This window comes from Prionailurus viverrinus, chromosome X (assembly GCF_022837055.1).
Source record: "Prionailurus viverrinus isolate Anna chromosome X, UM_Priviv_1.0, whole genome shotgun sequence".
NCBI classification, from domain to species: domain Eukaryota; kingdom Metazoa; phylum Chordata; class Mammalia; order Carnivora; family Felidae; genus Prionailurus; species Prionailurus viverrinus.
The window spans coordinates 12604747-12627941 of NC_062579.1; the positions used below are offsets into that span (position 1 = coordinate 12604747).

Consider the following 23195-nt stretch of genomic DNA (forward strand, 5'->3'; position numbering starts at 1 on the left):
CAGATTTTAACAGCTCTTGCCATACCTTGCTAAATAGCTTCATATTAGGATCAGAAATATGCACAAAGTCACCACTTCTCAGTATTAGCCACAGTCTTACCGCTAAGTATTTTCTCGAGATTCTCAAAAGCAGGAACCCATTATTGTCTTAATTTGCATTTATTTCATTAATAGCAGTGTGGAACAGTTTCTCATGGTAAAGAGTTTTCTTTCCCCTTGTGGACTTTGGGTCTATGACACAATTATCTACCATTTATCATTGTTACAGTACCTTCTTAATATATTTTCATATATGATATATATAACTTTTTATGATCATTTCTTGCAAAATGTTTTGTCTGTTGTTCTTTTTTTTTTTTTTTAGCTAAACTCGCTGCAAATTATACCAAAATTTTAATTCTTTTTTTTTAATTAGTCACACTGTTCATTATTTCTCTTGGAATTTCTTCCATGGGTTTGGTCTTAAGAAATGTGTCCCTTGGGGAGCCCGGGTGGCTCAGTCAGTTAAGCGTCTGACTTTGGCTCAGGTCATGATTTCAAAGTGGGTGAGTCTGAGCCCCACGCCAGGCTCTCTGCTGTCAGCCCAGAGCCTGCTTCCAATCCTCAGTCTCCCTGTCTCTTTGCTCCTCCCCCGCTCTCCCTCTCTCTCTCAAAAATAAACATTTAAAAAAAAAAAGGAAAAAGGAATGTGTCCCTTTCACCATTGGCATAAACCTTCACCTCTGTTGCCCGTTCCTGTTTTGCTCATTCATCTTTCAACAAACGGCTCCCGTGTGCCCGACTTGGCAACAGGGTTACAAAATGGTGAATGAATGACACATGAATACAAATTCTCCAAAAAGTGGGAGATAGGCACACGTGCTTACTTTGTGTCCTCCAGGTGCCATACTGGGAGTCCCGGTAACTGATTCTCTAGAGACAGGTATCTTTGTTTGATGCCCTATTTACTATTTATGATTCTGTTAGTGCGGGTGTAAACTGGCAGAAAAGCAAAAGTGATGAGAATGATTCTGTTCAGATAGCAATGAAAATAAATCTTGACTGCCAGAGATACAAGTGCCTTATCCCCCAGAAAAGATAACCTCAAAGGGTATAGTTTACTGTCCCGTGGGGACATGATGTAGTTTTGCATCCAACTTAGCAACCTTAATCAAGTATTTTCTCTTTCAAGTCATTATAAATACCTTCCTCTTCCACAATTCTCTTTGAGCCAACCATACCATCTTGCAGATCCCCTCATTAATGAGTTATATAAAGCTTTGACGCATGCTCATTTTATGTTTGTATGAACAGGGAATGTGGTGGCTAGCATCAGCCCTGCTACTTGGACCCATGCCACAGTTCACTTAATCTCCTCCTTGACTTCTAGCTTTTTTTTTTTTTTTTTTTTTTTTTGTAAATCATGGGGTTCTGTAAGGTCGAATGGTACTCAGGAAACCAAGGCTCTCAGAGAAGGGCATTTCTATATACAGGTACATGTGTTGAATCAGAATGAATGATGACGCTGTAAGTCTGAAATCCACGAACACCCAGGATGGAGGGGTTGGGTCTGAGATGCCTGTGCCAGTGTGTGGCAGGGCACTTTGCCAGCAGGGCTGGCTCTGAGCAGCCAGGACCAAGGAGGAATAAGGGAACGTGGTGCAGGGGAAAGAACTAGGGTCTCCAGCCACGTGGACCTGGCTTTAACACTCGGCCCTGACTCCTCTAGGGTCTTTCGAGTCTCTTTTCTCATCTACAAAATGAGGCGCTTGTGATGGGTCGCCAATGGGCCAACGTGCAAAGAACCTTCTTACATCTGTCTTATACTAGGTCTTCGATAAATGTCGCTTTTCTTTCCCTGTGAATCCACAGTGTGCCCCACCACGAAGACTGAATTCACCCTCTAGAGATGGCTCAGGGTCACTCTGGACGGCAGGAGTCTCCTAGCCATTGAAGCGGGGGAGAAAAGCCGGGCAGCAGGCTGGGACCTCAGAAGTACTCAACAAAGACAGTAATTTCCAACGGCCCACACCTGCTCCTAATGGGCTTGGTGGCGTTCCTCTCTGGGAACCCATTTCCTCTGAGAAGAGACCCGACTAGACAACGTCGAAGGTCTCCTTAAGCTCTAACATCCGCCACAACAAGGCCAACCGGGGGTGGGTTCTGACAGCCCACCTGAGGCCACCCACCCCCCTCCTCCTGCGTGGCACACTCACCTCTCCTACTACCTCTATGATGTCGCCCACTTTCAGCTCGAGCTCGTCATCGTTCTGGGGCAGGTAGCTGAATGCCACCTGGCAGCGGCGCCTCCGTCGCTCGCCTGAACGGGAAAAGCAAGATATTTAGATACAGCTCTTGTCTCGAAATTAGATTTTAAAGAGAGGCTTCCTAGGCATGCAGGCAATTAAGCTGACTTGTCTCAAATACGCTCTCTGGGACATGGCTAGAGGCCCGCCTGGCAGCCCTGGTCTCAGAGAGAGGCAGTAGAAAGCAGAGCAATGCTTCTTGGTCTTTTAAAAGCTGCTGGGTCGAAAGGCATGGAGATGAGAAACCGATCCGCTGGTGCAGAAGGCAAAGACCCCAGCCCCGAAGCGCTGGCGCACAGTGTTGCCTTAAACGCGTTTCCGTGGGTGGGGCTTTGTATCTGCTGCCGTTGATTTTTAATGAAAGCTGATGTGACGTGGTAGAGTAAAAAGAATGGTCTGCTTCTAATGCTAGCAAGGCAGAGGGAATTTTTCCCAGTGTGCAAAGGAAAAGATAAAGCATCCTGGCCTTTTTCTTACTAATCATCACCCTTTCAACGTGGTGGAACTCAGGCCTGATAAGCAAAGGCTGATTAGATTTCAGCCTGCTCTTGGTGCCATTTCAAATGCCCCAGAGGGGTTCAACAAATCCACTTCTGTCCTCTTCCCTCTGTCCCAGGGGACCCATTAGCAGGAGGCCTGGCTGCTTACACAGAGCCAACCCAGGCAAATCAAGATAAAAGCCAGGACCACACTTCACTTGACCGGAGGACACTCAAGGGTACAGCATCTCACTCACGCAGAGCGGCCCAACTGGGAGGCCCTGGCTCAGAGCTGGTTCAAGTACAAATGCAAGTGTCCACACCACAGACATGCACTGCGGGCAGAAAGAACATGCATGTGGTATGTGTGATGGGGGTGGGGTAGGGAGACAGACAGACAGACAGACAGCAGTGGAGGCCCAAGCCGGGGAGAGGTGGACCGAAGAGAAGGACTGGGACCAGCACTGCTCAGAAGTTTGTTGCTCAAGGCTGACCACCTCACAGTGCTCCCTCCTGCCACCACATGGCCTAGAAAACCAAAGGGATCACCGACTTCAAGCCAACACATTTAGAAATGCTGACATTATTTTTGGATACTGCCTACAGTGACTCTTTTCCTTTTCTAGTCTTTTCCCTAAGAAAGCAAATCCCTGCAGGAGCGATCACAGGCCACATTAAGGCCCCTGTGCAGCATGACATCACACAAAGGGGAAGGTCTGGGCTACATCTCATGCGCTCACAGATCAATATTTTTCAAAAGCCAGTGGCCTAGTTCTCTCTGTTCCATTTTTCTCTGCCCGAACCTCACTAAGGAAGAACAGAGTCGAACAGAAGGAAGGGGGCAGGAGTTCGGAATCGATACCTTGTCTAATCACGTCTCTGGCGACTGCACAAATACACTCCACCCCTTGGTGCAGAACCCCCAGCCCCCTGGTCCTGACGAGGACAAACGCAGAGCTCTCAGGCCAACGGCCAGGCGCTGGCTGCACTGTTGGCAGGTGGCACAGGGCCACCCATGGAGGGCCTGGCTCTCCCGCGGAGCATGGCTTCTCCCTGTGGGGAGTCAGGAAGAGTGGGTCTGCAGGGCAAAGAACTCTACCGCAATTCCATGGCGTCCAAAGCGACGGAAGGCAACTCCAGCGCTCTGTGTTGTGAAGGGTACAGATCCCTCATCCTATCTGAGGAGGTCTAGACAACGAGGCAGTCTTGGAACCCATCTCCTACTCCCTGGGACTCTCTTGCCCCCACATACACCTCTGAAGATGAAGTTCTACTATAAATCTTTAAGACTTTTATTCGCTCGATGTTATATCAAAAGCAAACTCTGCAGATACAAATCTGAACACAGAACAAGTAAACATGACAAATGTCTACAACCCAACATTTATAAGCACAGAAGTCACCAGCCCTCACCAAAGTGACTTGAAAATAACATCTGAAGACCCAGTGTTAGCTGAAATGGTAAACACAGTTATATGCAGGTTCATATATTCACAAAACCCTCTGTAAAAAGTAGCATCTAGCCCAGTAGTGCGCAAATGGCGGAAGAGTGATGTTTTCTTTAACAACAGACTGACACCGCAGACTCAGAACAGACCTGGAACAGAATAATCAGATTTCTCTTTAACCAAATCTCTGCATCAGACTTCCATAAAGCCCTGTCTGGTATCAGGAAGAATGACACATTTCGTAGTTTCTGTCTGCCAGGCTAATCGACATTTCTTAAAAGCCTCTAAGAAGTTTATTTAATTGGTGGCATAAAGTCCTATAAAACACAATGCCAACATACAGGACCAAGAAAAGCGAGTCACAGAGAGATATCCAGAGGGTACTGATGGTAAAGGCCACCCGACCTTACCCCAGGTAGTAACAGTTTTTCCCTCTGGCACTGGGATAGCGGGCAATCTTTTCTAAAGCACTTCTGGTATCCAGCACCATATCTCATCCTGCCAACCACATGGCTTGCAAAGAAAAAGAAAGGAGCCAGGATGAGCAACCACTTTGCAAATGAGAAAACTGGGGCTCAATGACTTACCCACAGACACCAAGCTAGTGAGTGGCAGTATTTCCTTGGTCTGAGTTCAGAGCTCGCCTCCAATGCTGGATGAACCAATTCTGTTCACATCTTGTCCCAAATTCTCGGCAATTCTGTACTTAACTGCTTCCTGCAATACTGTGCAACACAGCCTGAGGTTTGTACCCAAATTCCTGGACTGCTGCTCTTCCAGGTCTCAACTTCTGCACATCACTGTTACCAGGTCTACCCAACCTAAAGTCCAGTTTCAGGTGGGTGTCTGACGGGGGTGCCTGGGTGGCTCGGTCGGTTGAGTGTCCGACTTTGGCTCAGGTCACGATCTCACGGCGTGTGAGTTTGAGCCCCGCGTCAGGCTCTGTGCTGACAGCTCAGAGCCTGGAGCCTGCTTTGGATTCTGTGTCTCCTTCTCTCTCTGCCCCTCCCCAGCTCACACTCTGTCTCAAAAATAAACAAACATTAGGAAAAAAATGAGGTGGGTGTCTGACAATGGGAGACACTGCATCTCAGTCGCCTCTGTCCATCCAAAACTTAAGGGAGTTTAAGGATGTCATTTGCCATTTCTTCCTCTCCTGGCATTTCACTGATGTTTACTGGTCCATCTTGACCTTCCTTGAGAAGGTATGTCAACAACAACGTCATCTCGTTTCAACAGCCGGTATAAACTGCAGAAAAACGAGTATGACTTGCCCAAGGCCGTGGTTTAGGATCCCTTAGTTTGAGCTGTTCACACCCAGGGCCCATTTCACGTGAACTCAAGTTTTAACACATTACAATGGGCTTTTTTTTTTCTATGGGATACACTGAGTCATGAGAGAAATTTACATCTACTTGCTGATCACGGCCAACAAGACAAATCTGTATTAGAACAACTAGAAAGAAGAGAGAACACAGGCTCTTCCTCCTTCACATCAGGGCCATTGCCACCATCCTTTGTCACTGTGTGCGTTTTCTAGGCCGGACCACTTAACTCCTTACATGTAATTGCAAGAAGTAACAAACACAAGTTTTACGGACACATGTGCAAATGTATATGTGCACGTGGCTTACCGAAAAATGTATAGATAAGGCAGACTTCACAGGGGATACTTGATATGTCTCTCCTTTATTGTCATACTGCACGATGGCCATGAAATACACGCATGACCATGCACTCATATGTAGAAATATCGGCACACAGAGGGCAAGGCAGGCACACTCAGTCTCCCTCACTCGGCCCCATTCGTCCGTGACCTTACATTCATGGTCAGCTTTGTTTAATAAAATGATAACAGCTATCATTTATTGAGCACTTATTGTGTGCCAGACACTGCTAAGTACTGTGTATGTATTACCCCACTGAATTCTCACAATGAACCCCCTTCTCACAAACAAGGAAACACAGAGATTGCGTGTTCTACCCGAGGTCTTAGAGCTCGCGAGCAGATGCAACTCCAGAGACACCACCTCCCGTGTCTGACTGTTCTTAAGAATGCTCACTTATAGGTCTTGAGACTGCAGAAAGGACTCGCAGGGCCAATGTGGGACATGGTTAAAATGTGAAACCAGGAAGTGAAAAACCACAGATCAGGAGCATTTCCTTACAGCTGCTGGATACTGAGGATATAGCTGCCGGATATTTTAATGAAATAAAACTGGATGGAAAGGGAGGAAATGAAGTACACTCACACTCTCTAAACATGACATAGCAGAAACTAAAAAGGGTGCCATGACCCACGTACAGACAGCACACTCATCTATATTTTAGAGCCTTCCAGGGTCTTACAACATGTGAAAACTTTACTAGGCCAATTCATTCAATGACCACAAAAATCTAACAACAAATAATGTAGTGGTTGAAAAAATTATTTGGATCAACTAAAAACTTTCAACACCCACACAATCTTTTTTTTTTTTTTTTACATCTCATATCCCCTTTGACAGAACACCAGTGCAACCACAAGGGTCTAAATCATTTGAGATATTCAAGGAACCCACTGAATTAATCAAATGGATCCTCACCGCATGCCTAGGGAACATGGCAGTATCCTGAGATCATACTGCAAGAGAAAAAACATTGATAAAGGTCAAAGAGAAAATTAGAAAAAGCCCCCGATTTTGTTTCCAGGGTTAGTTACTTCTGGCATTTTCTCCAGATGTGGCCTGGGGACCACCTACCTATGTCAGAAGGTTGAAATGCAGGAAAGATCTATGGAACTGTACTCTCTGGGCAGTTGGGGTCAGGGACCTGCATTTAAACCTGACTCACCATGTGACACTACCCACAAAAATCTAAACCTCAACAACAAATCAGTGCCACTAATTACAGGTGACAACGGGTAACAGCGGGTGACTAGGAGAAAACACCTTGTGGGAACAGGTGATCTCCCTTTAGAGGACTCTAACCAGTGGTTCTCAGTCTTGGCTGCATATTGAAATCACCTGGGGAGCCTTCCACACTCTAAACAGCAGTCCTTGAGGAACTAGGTCTCCATAGAATAACGGCTTTTCCCGAGGCTGGGGCAAAGCAAATACAAAGTGAGAATGGAGCAGCCACGAACGCTTTCACCATGAAGTGCTCAAAAACTGGAAGGGTCATCTCAAGAGGACACAGAGAGCAGCTTGATGGGGCCTCCACTGGCCAAGTTGGGGACAGTTCCAGCAGGTACTGAAGGTTGTATAATGATTCGTTCACTTCCAAAATTATTCATGAGCCCAGACTGATAAGTTCAAGAGGTAGCTAGGTTGCCAGATACCTAGCTAGGTGAATGGGTAAGATTTGATAGATAGGTACGGGGCAAGAAGGGAAAGTTCTCCTTTAGAAAATGAATGTCAGCTGATAAATACAGAAATGATAGAAATAGACAATCACCATTTTATAACCATCATAGCAACCAATGATTCTGGCCAGCATCAGTGGTTGCTAAAACCACTGGGTGAAAGCTTGTTGGAGATTAGGATTTGTAAAGAGTCTCAGAGTATCTCCCCACAGATTATTTATTAATTACGAAAGGAAAATGGTCTTCTTAGAATGAAGAAACTAGAGAGACACAGCCTTAAAGTTCACATCGCCAATAATGGGACTCTTTATGTGGCATGCGGAGAAGGACTTAACATCACCTACAGAATGCTTCCACCCCAAACATTTCACCTAAATCTGACCGTGAGAAAACAATAATGCAAATCCAAACCGATGGACAGTCTACAGAAACTGACGTGATTTTTTAAAAAGTCTTTTTTAAGGGGCACCTGGGTGGCTCAATTGGTTGAGTGTCTGACTCCTGATTTCGGCCCATGTCATGATCTCATGGTTTGTGAGTTTGAGCCCCACATGGGGCTCTGCGCTGACAGAGTGGAGCCTGTTTGGGATTTTCTCTCCCTCCCTCCCCCTCCCCACTCATGCTCTCTCTCTCTCTCTCTCAAAATAAATAAACTTTAAAAAAATTAAAAATATTTTTAAGTCACTATCACATATAATTTTTAAAAGGCTAGGGAACTTTTAGATTTAAAAACAGTAAAGAGATACAACAACTAAATATAATGCAATCCTTAATTGCATTCGATTCTCTTAAAAAGGTTATAAAGGGCATTATTAGGAGAACTGGGGAAATCTGAATATGGACTAATACTAGATAATAGCATTATATTGATGTTACATTTCCGGAGTGTGTCCGTTCATCCTATTGTAGTTACATAGGAGAATGAACTTATTCCACAGTATTCAGGGATGATGTGTCCTGGTATCTGTCACTTCCTTTCAAATTGTTTAAGGAGAAAAGGAGTGTGTGTGTATGTGTGTATACGTACACAATACATATACATATACATATACATACACACATAGAAAAAAACAAATGTGGCAAATTGCTAACATAGGTGTTCACTGTAATACTGTTACAACTTTTCTGTACAGTTGAAATTTTTCTAAATAAAAATTTGAAGGGGGAAAGGAAAAAATACAAATGACCAGACCCCACCCTTTATCAATGGTCTGGGATGCAGCCTGGGCATCTGTATTTTAAGAGCTCCTCAGGTGAGTCTAACAAACAGGATCGAGAGACATCCAGACAGATCAGCTGTCCAAAAAGACATGGGATTTTCCAGGACCATGCTATACAGGTTCTAACATGCAGCTTCTTTTCCCAAAAGGGAGAAAAACCAATCTCATCTGGCAATATTAGCCTAACACATAACCCAGGTGAATGCTGCCACGCTGTGACTTTTATTTCACAGAACTTTGGAAAAGTTGCACCAAACAGCCTCTAGCTCTGGAAGTGTGCTCCTGGGAGACTGGGGGATGGAAAAGATGGCACTCTATGCTATGATTCATGAGCCACTAGTGCTGGGGGTGCAGCAACTCCCCAAGTTAGTGAGCAGATTCCAGATTCCTGAAGAGGCTATTCTTGAGTCAGAAACCTCAATTTATGCAAGGGGCCAGGTTTCCTATTTCAAGATGGAAAGACAATACCAAGTAAACAAAACACATGTGGAGAATCATCCCTTTTCCTTGAAACATCCAGTGGATTTGGCATGCAAGGAAAGAGAGACAGTTAAATGGCTGATCTTGCTGGACCCAGCATCATACCCTTTGCTGGGAACATTCCTACTCCTCATCCTGTTTCAATGTAACATAACTCAGAGGAAGAGAAGGACACTTCAGAGGTCGATGGCATGCCAGAAAAATGAGGAACTAGTCGGTCTTTCTCGCCAAACCCTCTGGCTGTGGCTGGACCATTACAGCGGAAACGTATGGTATTTAATTAACCAGCACTGTTTGGTCCCTGGAGATAAGCCTCCTTGATTCTCTTAGGGCTATATGATCAATATCGTTGCACGGCAGAAAACAGTAAATCCATGTGCCTGCTACTTCAAAAAGGGAAGGTTCATCTGAAGAGAGGTTATAATTATGCCAGTGCTCATTTGCTCCCAAGTCCCACCAGAATACAGGAGAAAAATGTAGATTCAGTAGGGAACCATTTATTATGGCCTCTAAGCCATGGGGGATGGGAAGGGAGGTAGGTAAAGTCAAAAGTCACATAAGGAAAATCAACGGGGTCTTGTTGGAGATGAAGGAGACAAACACTGATTAGGCGTCCACTATGTGCCAAGAACCGGGCTATGCGTGTCACATGCCTTCGCTTAAGTTCTTGCACCAACCCTGTGAGCTTAGGGATGCTGGCCCCATCTTTCTGAATGGGCACAGAAAGTCTGGATAACTTGTAGGAGGCACATGAGTTAAATAAGTTGTGGTCTGCAGCTCTTTTCTTCCACCAACCCAAGATAATACCAGGAAGGCAGATTAGGTGTGCATTTCCAGGGTACTCTGGATGATGAGTTAAGGATGAGGACTTGACCAGAGAAGGTTTCTGGACAGAGAAATGACAACAAGATGTGGTGAGGACAGTGATGTAGGGAGAAGTGGCTGGTGTCAGAGGTGTGCAGGATGGCTTGGGGGAGGGAGCCTAGAAGCAGGCAGACAGCCCAAAAGAAGACAATGAAAGACAGAGAAAGTCTGAAAAACATGATGAAAACCTGAACAACAGTATCATCATCAGTTGATGTGTTTCTGCTGCCCCCTTTGGGGGCCAATGACCCTCTTTCACCGGTCTTTGATCCCAGCACCTAGCTCAGTGCCTGTTAGAGCAGACACTCAATCCATTCTTTCTTTTTTTTTTTTTGACACTCAATCCATTCTTGATGGATCGATGGATGAATGAACTAATGAGTACCTATTCCACATTCTGTCTGTGGGTCACTGTTTTGTGAACAAAAATTTTGTAGACAGTCAGAGGGGTCCTAGAGAAGGACAGAAAGGGTAGAAGTAAACAGTTAAAGCTTCAACCTGGTGTTAAACTGGGCACGCCTCAACGTGTGCTTTTTTAAAAGCCAATGCCGGGGCGCCTGGGTGGCGCAGTCGGTTAAGCGTCCGACTTCAGCCAGGTCACGATCTCGCGGTCCGTGAGTTCGAGCCCTGCGTCGGGCTCTGGGCTGATGGCTCAGAGCCTGGAGCATGTTTCCGATTCTGTGTCTCCCTCTCTCTCTGCCCCTCCCCCGTTCATGCTCTGTCTCTCTCTGTCCCAAAAATAAATAAAACGTTGAAAAAAAAATTAAAAAAAAAAAGCCAATGCCAAAATGGCTAAGATGGTAAATTTTACATTGTATTTCACCACAATTTTTCAAAAAGCCAATGCCACCTTGAATTTTTGCAGCTATAAGGACAGAAAGATGGTGGCCCATCATCTTGCCATGGGGTCAAAAGGGCCTCATTCTCCACTAACATCGTAGTCTGAAGCATCTGTGATATTAAACAATGCGTGATATACTCGCGTTTATGGCCCACTGTCAATCATCCACACCAGATAGCAGAGCAGGGATTTACCTGAGCGAGAAATTATGCATGTTGGATTTTAAATGTAGTCCCATTAAACGACAGAAAATACTTAAATAGGGAGGGATATATGCATAAGCAGGTTCAGGGCAGCATTGTATCTAATAGTAAATGCATATGTGCACAGAGATCTGTACAGGAAACACCCTGAATGTCCGCTGAGAGGGAATGGCCACATGGTATATCCAGGCCACGCAAGGATCTGAGCGGCCTTTTAAATCAAGCAGGCAGTTCCATGTGTACTGACATGTAAAAGGCGTCCATAATACATTAATATGTGAAATATACTCCCGACATTGTAAACACATACACACTACACTCCCTTCTTCCCTCTATAACCTCCACCCTAGACTCCAAAATTTACTCTTATCACCCAGAGCCTAGTCATAGAGTATGTGCTCAAGAAATGTTTATTAATAAATAAATGGACTCATTCAACATTCAGTTAATACATGAGGGCCTAATACAATTTAACGGGTGAAATAAAGGGTGTGTATGTACAAGAACACGCTTGTGCAAGGATAGAAAAGGGTATAGAAGGGTATGCCCCAAATTAACGGTAGTATTTTTGGAAAGGGGGATTAGCAGAGTGTGAAGACAGACTCATGTAAATGTTTCTGCACATCAATTTGTTTTTCCAGAGAGCATGTAGCAATACACTGTAATAATTTTTAAAAATCATCACGGTCACCTGTTAAAATAATTATGCTTTATGAAACTTAATTCTTCTGATTATGCTTTGATGACATTAAGAGTAAAGTTAGTTCCTATTCTCCAAGCCACTGGATCAGGCAGAAAGGTGGCTGCCACGGGCTGAATATCAAGGGGGCTCTGAACCGGTTGCAGCTGGTCCCTGATGACAATGGGAGGTGTGAGCCCGGAGAAACAGCTCCACACCTGGAGCCCAGACTAGTTATTACTCTGATCAGAGCCGCCACCATATCCTATCAGTTATGGATCCAAGGTCGTTCTCCCTGGCCTGAGTGCACAGACCACACAGCGTAGCCATCTCCCTCCTGGCGGCAGGGGCTGGGAGGGGTGAGGGGGAAAGGGGGGGGGGGGCTGTGTCCATCTTCTGAGCCTGCTCACTCACGACACAGGAACGACAGATAACCTAGTGGATAACCAGCACTACGACTACCTCATGCTCTTTGCCACTGAGTGGCCCTTCGCCTCAGTTTTCTCATGTCTCAAATCAGAACAATGGGGACAGACCTACTTCGCAGAAGGGTTCGCTGTCACCTGACACCCTCCCTTTTTTCCACTTGTCTTACCATTCGTTAATGTGTTTAAAGGCACCTTTGTGAATGATTTATGCCAGTTCAACTAATTTTCTTTTTGCCGGCCTTCCCTCCCCATCAGAGCAAGATAAAGAAACCATACTGAAAACCACGGTCAGTGATGTGGCTAAGCAGTCTCCGGGTCTTCCCCTTTCCCTAGGCCAGTCCCAGAGGGTGGTTTTGGCCTTTCAGGATGTTCTTTAATCTAAACAACCCACAGCAGACCGTACCAGGGCGACACTTCCCCAAGTGTCCCTGGCCTGAGTTCCCCAGTCCAGGACGCCTTTCTCTGGGGGAAGGGAGTCTGGACGTTCAGAGGAGAAAATCTGATACATAAAGCACACTGCTTTTCTCCACTTTAGCAAGGCTTATTCTGGCAAAATGCCCAAAAGAACTCAACATATTTATAGAGTTTTGTTTGATCTACTTTTAAATGCTCCATGCAGAGTCATTCAAGTGAAATGAGAATACAGATTTTCAAAGGGAAAACTGAAGGAAGGTTCTAAATATAAGTTATTTGTTGAGCATAAACAAGATTTCTCCCTTCGATCCAACACACTCCCTCTAACGCATTTATTTTTAAAGGCATTCTCAAACTTTGCTGCTGATGAAGAGATCAGACCCCTAACTTTTACAGCGAAGGGGGGGAGTGAGGGAGGGAACAAGTGCAGGGAGGGGGAGTGCGCATGAGCACATGCCTACTTAGGAACTGTGACAAAGGTCTAGAAAATCTGAGAGACCCTCATCTGGGGGCCACCTCCCTCGCCTATGCTTAGAGGATTCTCTGGGGAAAATACCTACCACAAACAAGTCTAGAGTTTCCCAGTTTTTAAAATTGGTCCTCAAAACAGCCATTGTCCTGGGAAATTTACAGAAGGACAGAAAATTCCACATTTCTCTCTTGAGGCAGAAGAGGAAAGATCTTTACTGCAGCTAGTCAAAATGATTTTTTTCTAATTTTGAATTTTTTCCCTTCTCATCTCCATCAGAATCAAGACAGGGGAGGCCTACGTATTTATGAATTTTCTTGATGCAAAGGGGGTTTGTATGTGCACAATTCCTTCTTCTGTATCTAAAAGCAGAGATTCTTAACTGGGGTTCGTGGACAGAGTTAGTTCAGGGGCCTAAATACGGATGGGAAGAAGATTTCATCCTTAATTTTACTATCCTCTGGTTGAAACCTGGCCTTTCTTGTCACTATGCAATACAGGCAACAAACCACACTGGTGTTGGCAGCATCCAGGGATTTTTATTCCCTGCTACGTGGATAGACATTCTCATTTCACATCCTGGTCACTGCAGTTATCGTGAAATATCATTTCCACTCTTCCTTACTTTAAAATTATGATGGCTTCTAGACCCACTGCTGGAACTTGCTATTTAACGCATCCATATAGAATATGCATTATTTATGTGTTTGCAGTATTTTGATGACTGTATTTCGGTATAATTGGTTTCCTTTGCAACTGTGGATTTTGTTTTATTCATTTACAAACATTATTCTGAATAGAGGTCATAGGTTTCAGCAGACTGACAAATAGATTTCACAGCAATTAAAAAGAAAAAAAACCAAGAACTCCTATTTTCAAGATTATGGTTTGCACAGAAACCCAAAGGGGGAGTTACGTATATAAAATAAAGCAGTTGACACACCACTTGCATTCTGTTAGAACGTTTCACAAGCTTTGGATCAGCACCTCATGACAAAAGCAGCACATTGGGCCGCATCACAGGTCCCGATCCATGAGCAGCCGTGTGGCACAGCCTTCAGGAAGCTGCTCGCCAAGTGCCCTCTTATTACCCAGGTCAGTGGCTGGCTAGAGCCCCGCTCTGTCATCTGGCGCCTTGGCTCAGCTGAGCTCAATGGCCACACTCCCTTCCACAAAGGCCAGGACAGCTCATTTGCAGGCTGACACCTGCCACCACCTCAATGTCCCCACTCCAACCAAGCCCTGCATTTCTCTCCCTTTGCTAGCTAGTAAAGTTACAAAAGGTTCTACAAGGTCCCCCCAGCCAGGGATAAAGTGGTCACTTGGGCTTCCATGTACCCACATAGCCTCATATACACCTTCCTCCCAGCTCTCGTCAGCTGTGCTGTCACTCTTTGCCTGCGGGTCCCCAGTGCCTGCAGGGCAGCCAGTGCGCAAATGTTCCATGAAGGGAGGGAGGTTTGCGCTAATACGTGTAACCGCACAGGATTTGCCTGGAGCGGCTGCCTGACTTCTACTGCAGTCACATCTTTGTGGTATCCCTTGAGGATAAAGGACCGCAAGGTCAGCAAGTCCAACTGAGACTGGAGGCATCCGACCAATTCTTCAAAAAAGCTTTTTTTTAATAATAAAAAAATAGCAATGCCACTTTTAAGAAGTTATACTTCAGATAACTTACACGAAATGTACAATGATAAATGCAAAATGTTCACTGCCACCTTATTCGGAAGAGTGAAAAACCAGAATTATCCTAAATGTCCTTTAATTAGGGGACTTGTTAGTCTAGTTGTGGTGTATCTACACATGGACTATTCAAGAGTTGTGTAGAGACTCCTGGGTAGTTCAGTCGGTTAAGCGTCTGACTTCTTTTTTTAATGTTTATTTTTGAGAGAGAGAGAGAGCAAGAGCGCACAAGCAGAAGAGGGGCAGAGAGAGGGAGACACAGAACCTGAAGCAGACTCCAGGCTCTGAGCTGTCAGCACAGAGCCCAATGGGGGGCTCGAACTCACAAACAGTGAGATCATGACCTGAGCCAAAGTCAGACGCTTAAATGACTGAGCCACCCAGGTACCCCATGCGTCTGACTCTTGATCTTGGCTCAAGTCGTGATCTCTCGGTTTGTGGGTTCAAGCCCCACATCAGGCTCTGCACTGACAACACGGAGCCTGCTTGGAATTCTGTCTCCCTCTCTCTCTACCTTCCCCCACTTGCTATCTTTCTCTCAAAAATAAATAAAAATAAACTTAAAAAATTTAAAAAAAAGAGTGGTATAGCTCTAAGTGAACTGGTAGAGCAAGATTTCCAAGATTCTCTTCAACCTAACAATAACTAATTACGATACAGCATAAATAGAATGATCCCATCTGTATTTTTCTAAATATTAGCATGTCTGTATCACTGTGTGTTTGGATTAGGTCATACTATCTGAAATTGATATTTTATGGTTGAATATCTGCAAATTCTTATGGTTTGTCTGAATGCACGTGTGGAGATCTGAAGAGATAACCATGAACCAGGTCTCCTCCAGGGAGTATGCATGGGGGCAGGAGTGGGGGCTTATGTGACTTTTATTTATTTATTTATTTATTTATTTATTTATTTGAGAGAGAGAAAGGGTGTGCACACAGACACGTGTGTGAACATGGAGGGGCAGAGTGAGAGGGAGAGAGAGAATCCCAAGCAGGCTCCACACTGTCAGCACAGAGCCCAACAGGGGTTCGATCTCAGGAACCGCAAGATCGTGACCTTGGCCAAAATCAAGAGTCAGATGCTCAAACTATTGAGCCACTAAGGCACCCCATGTGACTCTTTATACCCCAACTTTCCTTTATTAAGATTTTATACTAACCATGTATTATTTTAATACTAAGTCTAATTAAGAAAACTTAGGAAGAGTCTAAAAGAAAATGCACAATTCAAATCTTCCAAAAAAAAAAAAAAAGAGCAGTGAAGTCTAAACAACAGAATAGCACAAAAGCTGCCTTCTGAGGGGGCAATTCTGTGGTCATCAGAACAACAAATCCCATTATGAGGGGCTTCCTCTAGGGGCTCCAAATGGGTTTGATGCCAAGGCCCCTGTGCAGGGGTGTCATCTAGAAAAGGACAGGTTTCTAGGACCCCATGAGCAGTGCAGAGAAATGGACCAGGCTACCTGTAAAAGGTTTCTGAGCAGACTTTTTCCAAGCAAATAGGTTAGTAATGCATATATTAGCTCTTTGTTGAAAGCAAATAAAGGTTTTTCTCATTTATTTAAGCAAGTCCTACATTCCTTTTAAGTATGGGAGAATGGCAAAGGTGCATTTAAAAAATGGTTTCTCGTACTCTGACTTTTCATTTTCCAAACTGCTGTGCACCTTTACTCTCCCCCTCAGAGGCAAGGAACTAAGAGTCAGGAAAAGTGTAAATTTAGAAATTGCAAATCTAGAAAATGCCAATCTAGAAATCTTGAAGCAAGAAAAATGAATGTGGATTTGTTCATGGACTAGAGAAAGGAACAGCAGAGGGGAGAAGAGAGAAATACATGTGCATGGATTTTTCCAATGACGCTGATTTGTGTCTGTACTACTTGCTCCAGCACTTAAATATCTTTTCCCCAACAGTCTTCATTATAAAGCTTTCTATATCAAGTCTCCTCTTGAGAGATGAGACCTCCTGGAGGGCAGGAATTGGGTTTTTCTGCCCGTCTAAATCAGGGGTTGGCAAAGCTGTTCTGTGAAGAACCAGAGAATAAATATTTTAGGCTTTGCAAGCCTCGAAGTCCCTGTGGCAACTGTGTAACTCTGCTATTGTAAAGTAAGAGCAGCCACACAGATAATGCATAAACCAAAGGGTGTGGCTGTGTGCCAATAAAACTTTATTTATAAAAATAAACAGTACCAGATTTGGCCCATAGGCTGTGGTTTGCCAATCTCTGGTCTACAAGAAGTGATAAGGGTCTAAATCAGAGACCAGGGATGATTTTTTTGTTTTAGGGAAGAACGAGAGACATCGCTAATGTGGAATCATCAGCTTAGAAGTGACGCCCTCCCAGGGGCGCCTGGATGTCTCAGTCTGTTGAGCGTCTGACTTCGGCTCAGGTCATCATCTCACGGTTCATGGGGTTGAGCCCCACTTCAGGCTCTGTGCTGACAGCTTGGAGCCTGGGGCCTGCTTCGGATTCTGTGTCTCCCCCTCTCTGCCCCTCCCCTACTTGCTCTCTCTCTCTCTCAAAAATAAATAAACGTTAAAAAAAATTAAAGAAAAAAAATGTGACACCCTCCCAGACACCATCTGTGACGGCATTTGAGGCAGGGTTAGGTGCTCCTATGACCACCACAACGGGTGCTCTCCTCACCCTGCCCATGCTGCCCGGGACGGTCTGATTCTCAAATCCTAGGCTGCTATGAGCAGCACCTGAGTTAGCCTCCTTGGGGTTTACTAGAGGCTCTCCCAGAGCCCGACCCTGAACAGTTCCTTAGTAATGACCTCAAAACCAAAGGGATAAACAACAAATGATGAAGCAGGTGAAGGGGAAGGACAAGGCAGGAGAATGTGCTGCTCGATCCTGCGGGCACAGTTGGGGACACAGTAGTCGCCCCCTGTCAGCCACTCTACTGCAGACCACTAGCCCTGGGCTAGGGCCAGGGATGGGTTCAGGGACGGGCAGGGTGGCAGCGAGAGATGAAGATAGACCGGCCCAGGCCATCTCCAAGAAGAGAAGCCCCTGCCCTTTCCCCCACTTGATGTAAGCAGGGAAGACCACAGCATGAAGCCAACTCAGACAGAGTCCCTGCCTTGCCCTCAGACTTGTTATGCAAGACAGACATTTCCTTATGACCTGAGCCAGGTTAAGCCAGGGTGACTGTGACTTACAGTTAAGAGACCATTAACCAGCACAGAGTGTCTGAGAGTGGATGTAAGGGGTGAGGGAAGCAAGGAGGGAGGTGTGGCCCAGAGAGGTTGGCTTTGGGGCCTGTGTGCTTTGTGGCATTGGCTGAGCCCAGGAGCGAGGAGACAACAGAAGATGCCAAAGACAGAACCATAAAAGCAGCTTACATTTAAGAAGCTTGAGAAGAGGGGCACCTGGGTGGCGCAGTCGGTTAAGCGTCCGACTTCAGCCAGGTCACGATCTCGCGGTCCGTGAGTTTGAGCCCCGCGTCGGGCTCTGGGCTGACGGCTCAGAGCCTGGAGCCTGTTGCCGATTCTGTGTCTCCCTCTCTCTCTGCCCCTCCCCCGTTCATGCTCTGTCTCTCTCTGTCCCAAAAATAAATAAACGTTGAAAAAAAATTAAAAAAAAAAAAAGAAGAGAAGAGGAGCCAGCAAAATAAAGAGGTCTAGTGGGGGTGAGGGGGGCAAATACACAGACACAAAAGGCAAGGCAGATGTTTCCAGAAAGAGGCAGTAATCCAAGATGCTGTGTGGAGTCAGAGGCAGCATAGAGGAAGAGGTTGGACAAACCCCGGTATAAACTCAAACTATACCTCTCATTCCAAGTGTGGCCTGGATACATCACAGAACCTCTCTGATCCTCCGTTGCTCCAACTGTAAAGCTAGGAGGATGCCACCTTCGGCTCAGGGTTGTTAAGAGGACCGCCTACGTGTCTCTCCTGTGACGCTCTGCACAGGGTGGGGTGTGCTGACCGCATTTAGCCCTAATTCTTCACCTCTCATGTACCCATGCCCTTTGCCACATGACTTTAGAGTGCTTCCCTTAAAGACAGAGCAGGGTTCCCCAAGCCACGGGACTTGCTTTGGAAAACAAAGTGAAAAGGAAGTGGCAGCGTGCCAGTCTGGAGCCCAGGCCTCAAGAGAACTTGGAAGTTTCCATTCTCAGTCATGCCTCTACCACTGCTATGTGAACGTGCTTAAGCCAGCCTGCTGGAGCATGCGAGATACACGAGGCAGTGCCGGTGCCCTAGGCGTGCAGCTGAGGTCAAGGCAAATGGCTAGCTGACCTCAAGACACGGGAGGAACCCCAGTCAAAATCAGAAAAGTCACCAGCCAGCTTCCAGCTGGCCCCAGATTTAAAAGCAATAAACGCTTACTGTTGGGCCACCGAGGTTTTGTGGGTGTTTGTTATGCAGCATAACTGTGGCAACAGGTAACTGATACGACACTGCCTGACACAGAGCAGATCCTCAAAAAATGTTTACAACATACTTGCAGGGAGGAAAAGGCCAGAAAATATCTTCTCTTAGTCTTCTGTCCTGGTAAGTTGAGTGTTATTTCCCTGGACTATTTCTCCATATTAAGGAAGGCCCAGAGGGTAAAAGAAGTTTATAAAAAAAAAATCTTTTTAGAAGTTTCTAGAAACACTAATTTTAAAGGACAATAAGTTTATTCACTTCTTACCTGTTGTAGTATGTTTATCTTTAGCTAACAAATGCAGACAGAAAATAAAGCAGAAAGAAAGCTCTTCTACAAAGAAGTCTCTGACTCGTCATCATTCCCTCCTCAAAATATACACAATGAAATTGAGACCAGGTAACACAGGTGACATGAAGTTCTCCATTATTTTTTTTTAATTTTTTTTTAACGTTTATTCATTTTTGAGACAGAGAGAGACAGAGCATGAACGGGGGAGGGTCAGAGAGAGGGAGACACAGAATCCGAAACAGGCTCCAGGCTCTGAGCTGTCAGCACAGAGCCCGACGCGGGGCTCGAACTCACGGACCGCGAGATCATGACCTGAGCCGAAGTCGGCCGCTTAACCGACTGAGCCACCCAGGCGCCCCCCCATTTTTTAAATTTCTCAGTTGACAGTGGGTTGAAGGCTGTTGGGTATTTGTCATATTATTCTTGGTCTTTTTTTTTTGTCATAAAACATACATACTATCAAATTTACCATTTTTTAAAGATTTATTTATTTTTGAGAGAGAGAGACAGAGAATGAGCAGTGGAGGGGCAGAAAGAGGGAGAGAGGGAGAGGGAGAGAGGGAGAGGGAGAGAGGGAGAGGGAGAGAGAGGGAGAGAGAGGGAGAGAGAGGGAGAGAGAGAGAGAGAGAGAGAGAGAGAGAGAGAGAGAGAATCCCAAGCAGATTCTGCACTGTCAGCCCAGAGCCCAATGTAGGGCTCAAACTCATGAACTATGAGATCATGACCTGAGCTGAAATTAAGAGTCAGATGCTGGGGCGCCTGGGTGGCTCAGTCAGTTAAGCGTCCGACTTCAGCTCAGGTCCTGATCTCACGGTCTGTGAGTTTGAGCCCCGCAGGCTCTGTGCTGACAGCTCCGAGCCTAGAGCCTGCTTTGGAGTCTGGTCTCCCTCTTTCTCTGCTCCTCCCCCATTCACACCTCTGTCTCTCTCTGTCTCTCTCTGTCTCTCAAAAGTAAACAAACATTAAAAAAAAATAAAAAAACAGAGTCGGATGCTGAACCAACTGACTGAGCCACCCAGGCCCCCTCAACTTACCATTTTAACCACCATAAAATGCACAGTTCAGTGGCATTAAGCAAATTCACGTTACTGTACATCCATCTACCCTTTCATGTTCCCAGGCTAAAACTCTGTATCCGTTAAACACGAAGTCCCCATGTCCCCCCACACACCCCATCCCCTGGTAACAGCACCTCTGCTTTCTGTCTCTATGACTATTCTATATGCCTCATATAAATAAAATCATATAATATTTGTCCTTTTATGACTGGCTTATTTCACTCAGCATAATGTTCTCAAGGTTCATTCATGTCGAAGCACATATAAGAATTTCTTTCTTTTGGGGCGGCTGGGTGGCTAAGTCAGCTGAGCAGCTGACTCTTGATTTCAATTGTGATCTCACAGTTCATGGGATTGAGCCCCACGTTGGGCTCCGTGCTGACAGCAGTCTTTCTTTTTAAGGCTGAATAATATTTCATTGTATGGAGACCACATTTTGTTTATCTATTCTTCTGCTGATGGATGCCTGGGTTGGTTCCACCATTTGCCTACTGTAAATAATGCTGCAATGAGCATGTGTATACAAATATCTGTTCATATCCCTTCTTGATTCATTATATATATATTTTTTTAATTTTTAATTTTATTTATTTTGAGAAAGAGAGAGAAAGAGACAGAGTGTGAGTGGGGGAGGGGCAGGGAGGGAGGGAGGGAGAGAGAGAGAGAGAGAGAGAGAGAGAGAGAGTCAGAGTCACTCCAAAGCAGGCTCCAGGCTCTGAGCTGTCAGCACAGAGCTCAACACAGGGCTTGAACTCACAAACCGTGAGATCATGATCTGAGCCAAATTCGGACACTTAACCGAGTGAGCCACCCAGGTGCCCCCATTTTATATATCTTTATTAAAATCTTATTTTGAAACCTGAAACATGCTAAAAAAAAAAAACAACAAAAACCTCATCACTTAGCTAGCAGTCTTCAGGCGTCATCTAACCAAGTTGAAGGGATGGGATTGGTACCTAGAGTTTGCAATTCAACCCAATTTACCATGAATGATGTAATCCCACACCCACTGAAATAAACATGGCGAGGATATGAAAAGCCTTTGGAGGAGACAGGATTCTGAAACATGCTGAGCTGAATGCAAAATGAGTACACATCTCACCACCCATTCAACCCAGCACAATCAAGCAGAGTAAAGAGACTGCACTGCCATGCGGTGGGCAAGAATGGGTGGTTTACCAACGGCAAAACACTGTTTTAACTTCACCACTCGATAAAATTGCCATAGGGCTTTCTCAGCAAAGAGCCAGAATTCTCTAAAGTTCTCCCAAAGCTTCGGACGGGTCATGTGGAAAGCTGATTCATCCAATAAATGTTTGTTGGCTGTAGGAGCTCAAATGAGCTGCAGAGAATATGCAGCATAGACCAGAATATTCCTTCCTAGTGACCCTGGAAAAGGTTTGAAAGAAAAGAATGGAATCCTTAAACTTTTTAAGATTCCAAAAGGCTTACTAGCCAAAATGAGCGTTCGCAGAGCAAAAAGCTTCGCAGGACTATCTATAAACAGCACCTTGAGCCTAATTTGAAGAACTAGTTATGTGCTAATGAAGACCCAGAAATTTGCCATCAAAAGGGTCAAAAGCTTTTAGAAAGGGTCCTCAGGTTAAAAAATACTGGATAGGGCACCTGGGTGGCTCAGTCAGTTAAATGTTAGACTCTTGGTTTCAGCTCAGGTCATGATCTCATTGTTCATGAGTTTGAGCCCCACATCGGACTCTGTGCTGACAGTGTGGAGCCTGCTTGGGATTCTCTCTCTCCCTCTCTCTCTCCCCCTCCCCTGCTTGCACTCGCTTTCTCTCTTTCTCTCTCTCTCTCTCTCTCTCTCTCTCTCTCCCTCCCTCTCTCTCAAAATAAATAAACTTTAAAAAATACTGAAAACTTTTCAACCTTTCAACTTGTAGATAAAGAAATAGACATTTGGAAAGGTGAAATGAGGGGCGCCTGGCTGGCTCAGTCAATGGAACGTGAGACTCTTGATCTCGGGGTTGTGAGTTCAGGTCCCACTTTGGGGGTAGAGAATACTTAAAAATAAAATGTTTTTAAAAAGAAATGAACGGTGAAATGACCTTCCAGAAATGGCTACAGGTCAAGAGAGCTGGGAAACGCATGGATGTCTCAGAAATTCTCCAACCAGGGCCTCTGAATTATCCTGGGCAGAAGTATGAGAAAGAAAAAGAAACACGGCGGTCTTCCAGCTGCTACAAACGGACAGTCAAGTTCTAAGCCACTGGAAACAGACAGGATATTTGTCAACTATTATCAAGTCTTGCTGGTTGCGCAGGCCCTGTCTGCCTCCGGCCATTCGCAAGCTAAGGGTTGAAAGAGAGGCCATTCAGGCTTGTGTGGTTTTGTTTGTTTGGTCTGCTTCAGCATAAAGCTGACACACAGCTCTAATAAATGATCACTTTCCATTTTCCACTTCAACTTGGACTTTTGATAGACTGAGTTCATACATCAATATGAATGGATCGATACAGTTCAGAATTTATGAAGATGTGGAGGGAGGGAGAGATTTATCCTGCACCTCCTCCTTTCTTCCTTGCCACCTAGGTTTGGTCATTTTGTAATGTATTAACACACCCACTTGAGAGGATCGGTAGGGAGTAAAATTAAATCGCATCCTACGTAAA

The 23195-nt window shown here is 45.1% G+C and overlaps 1 protein-coding gene across 3 annotated transcripts in view; it reads right to left on the minus strand.

Annotated features, from left to right (window-relative positions):
• SH3KBP1 (SH3 domain containing kinase binding protein 1) overlaps nt 1-23195 on the minus strand; it is a 334027-nt gene that overhangs the window by 159926 nt on the left and 150906 nt on the right. For all 3 annotated transcript variants that reach the window (XM_047843683.1, XM_047843682.1, XM_047843684.1), the window contains one exon: nt 2196-2299. In XM_047843683.1, the coding sequence (XP_047699639.1) occupies nt 2196-2299 (104 nt within the window). The remainder of the gene's footprint in view (nt 1-2195; nt 2300-23195) is intronic.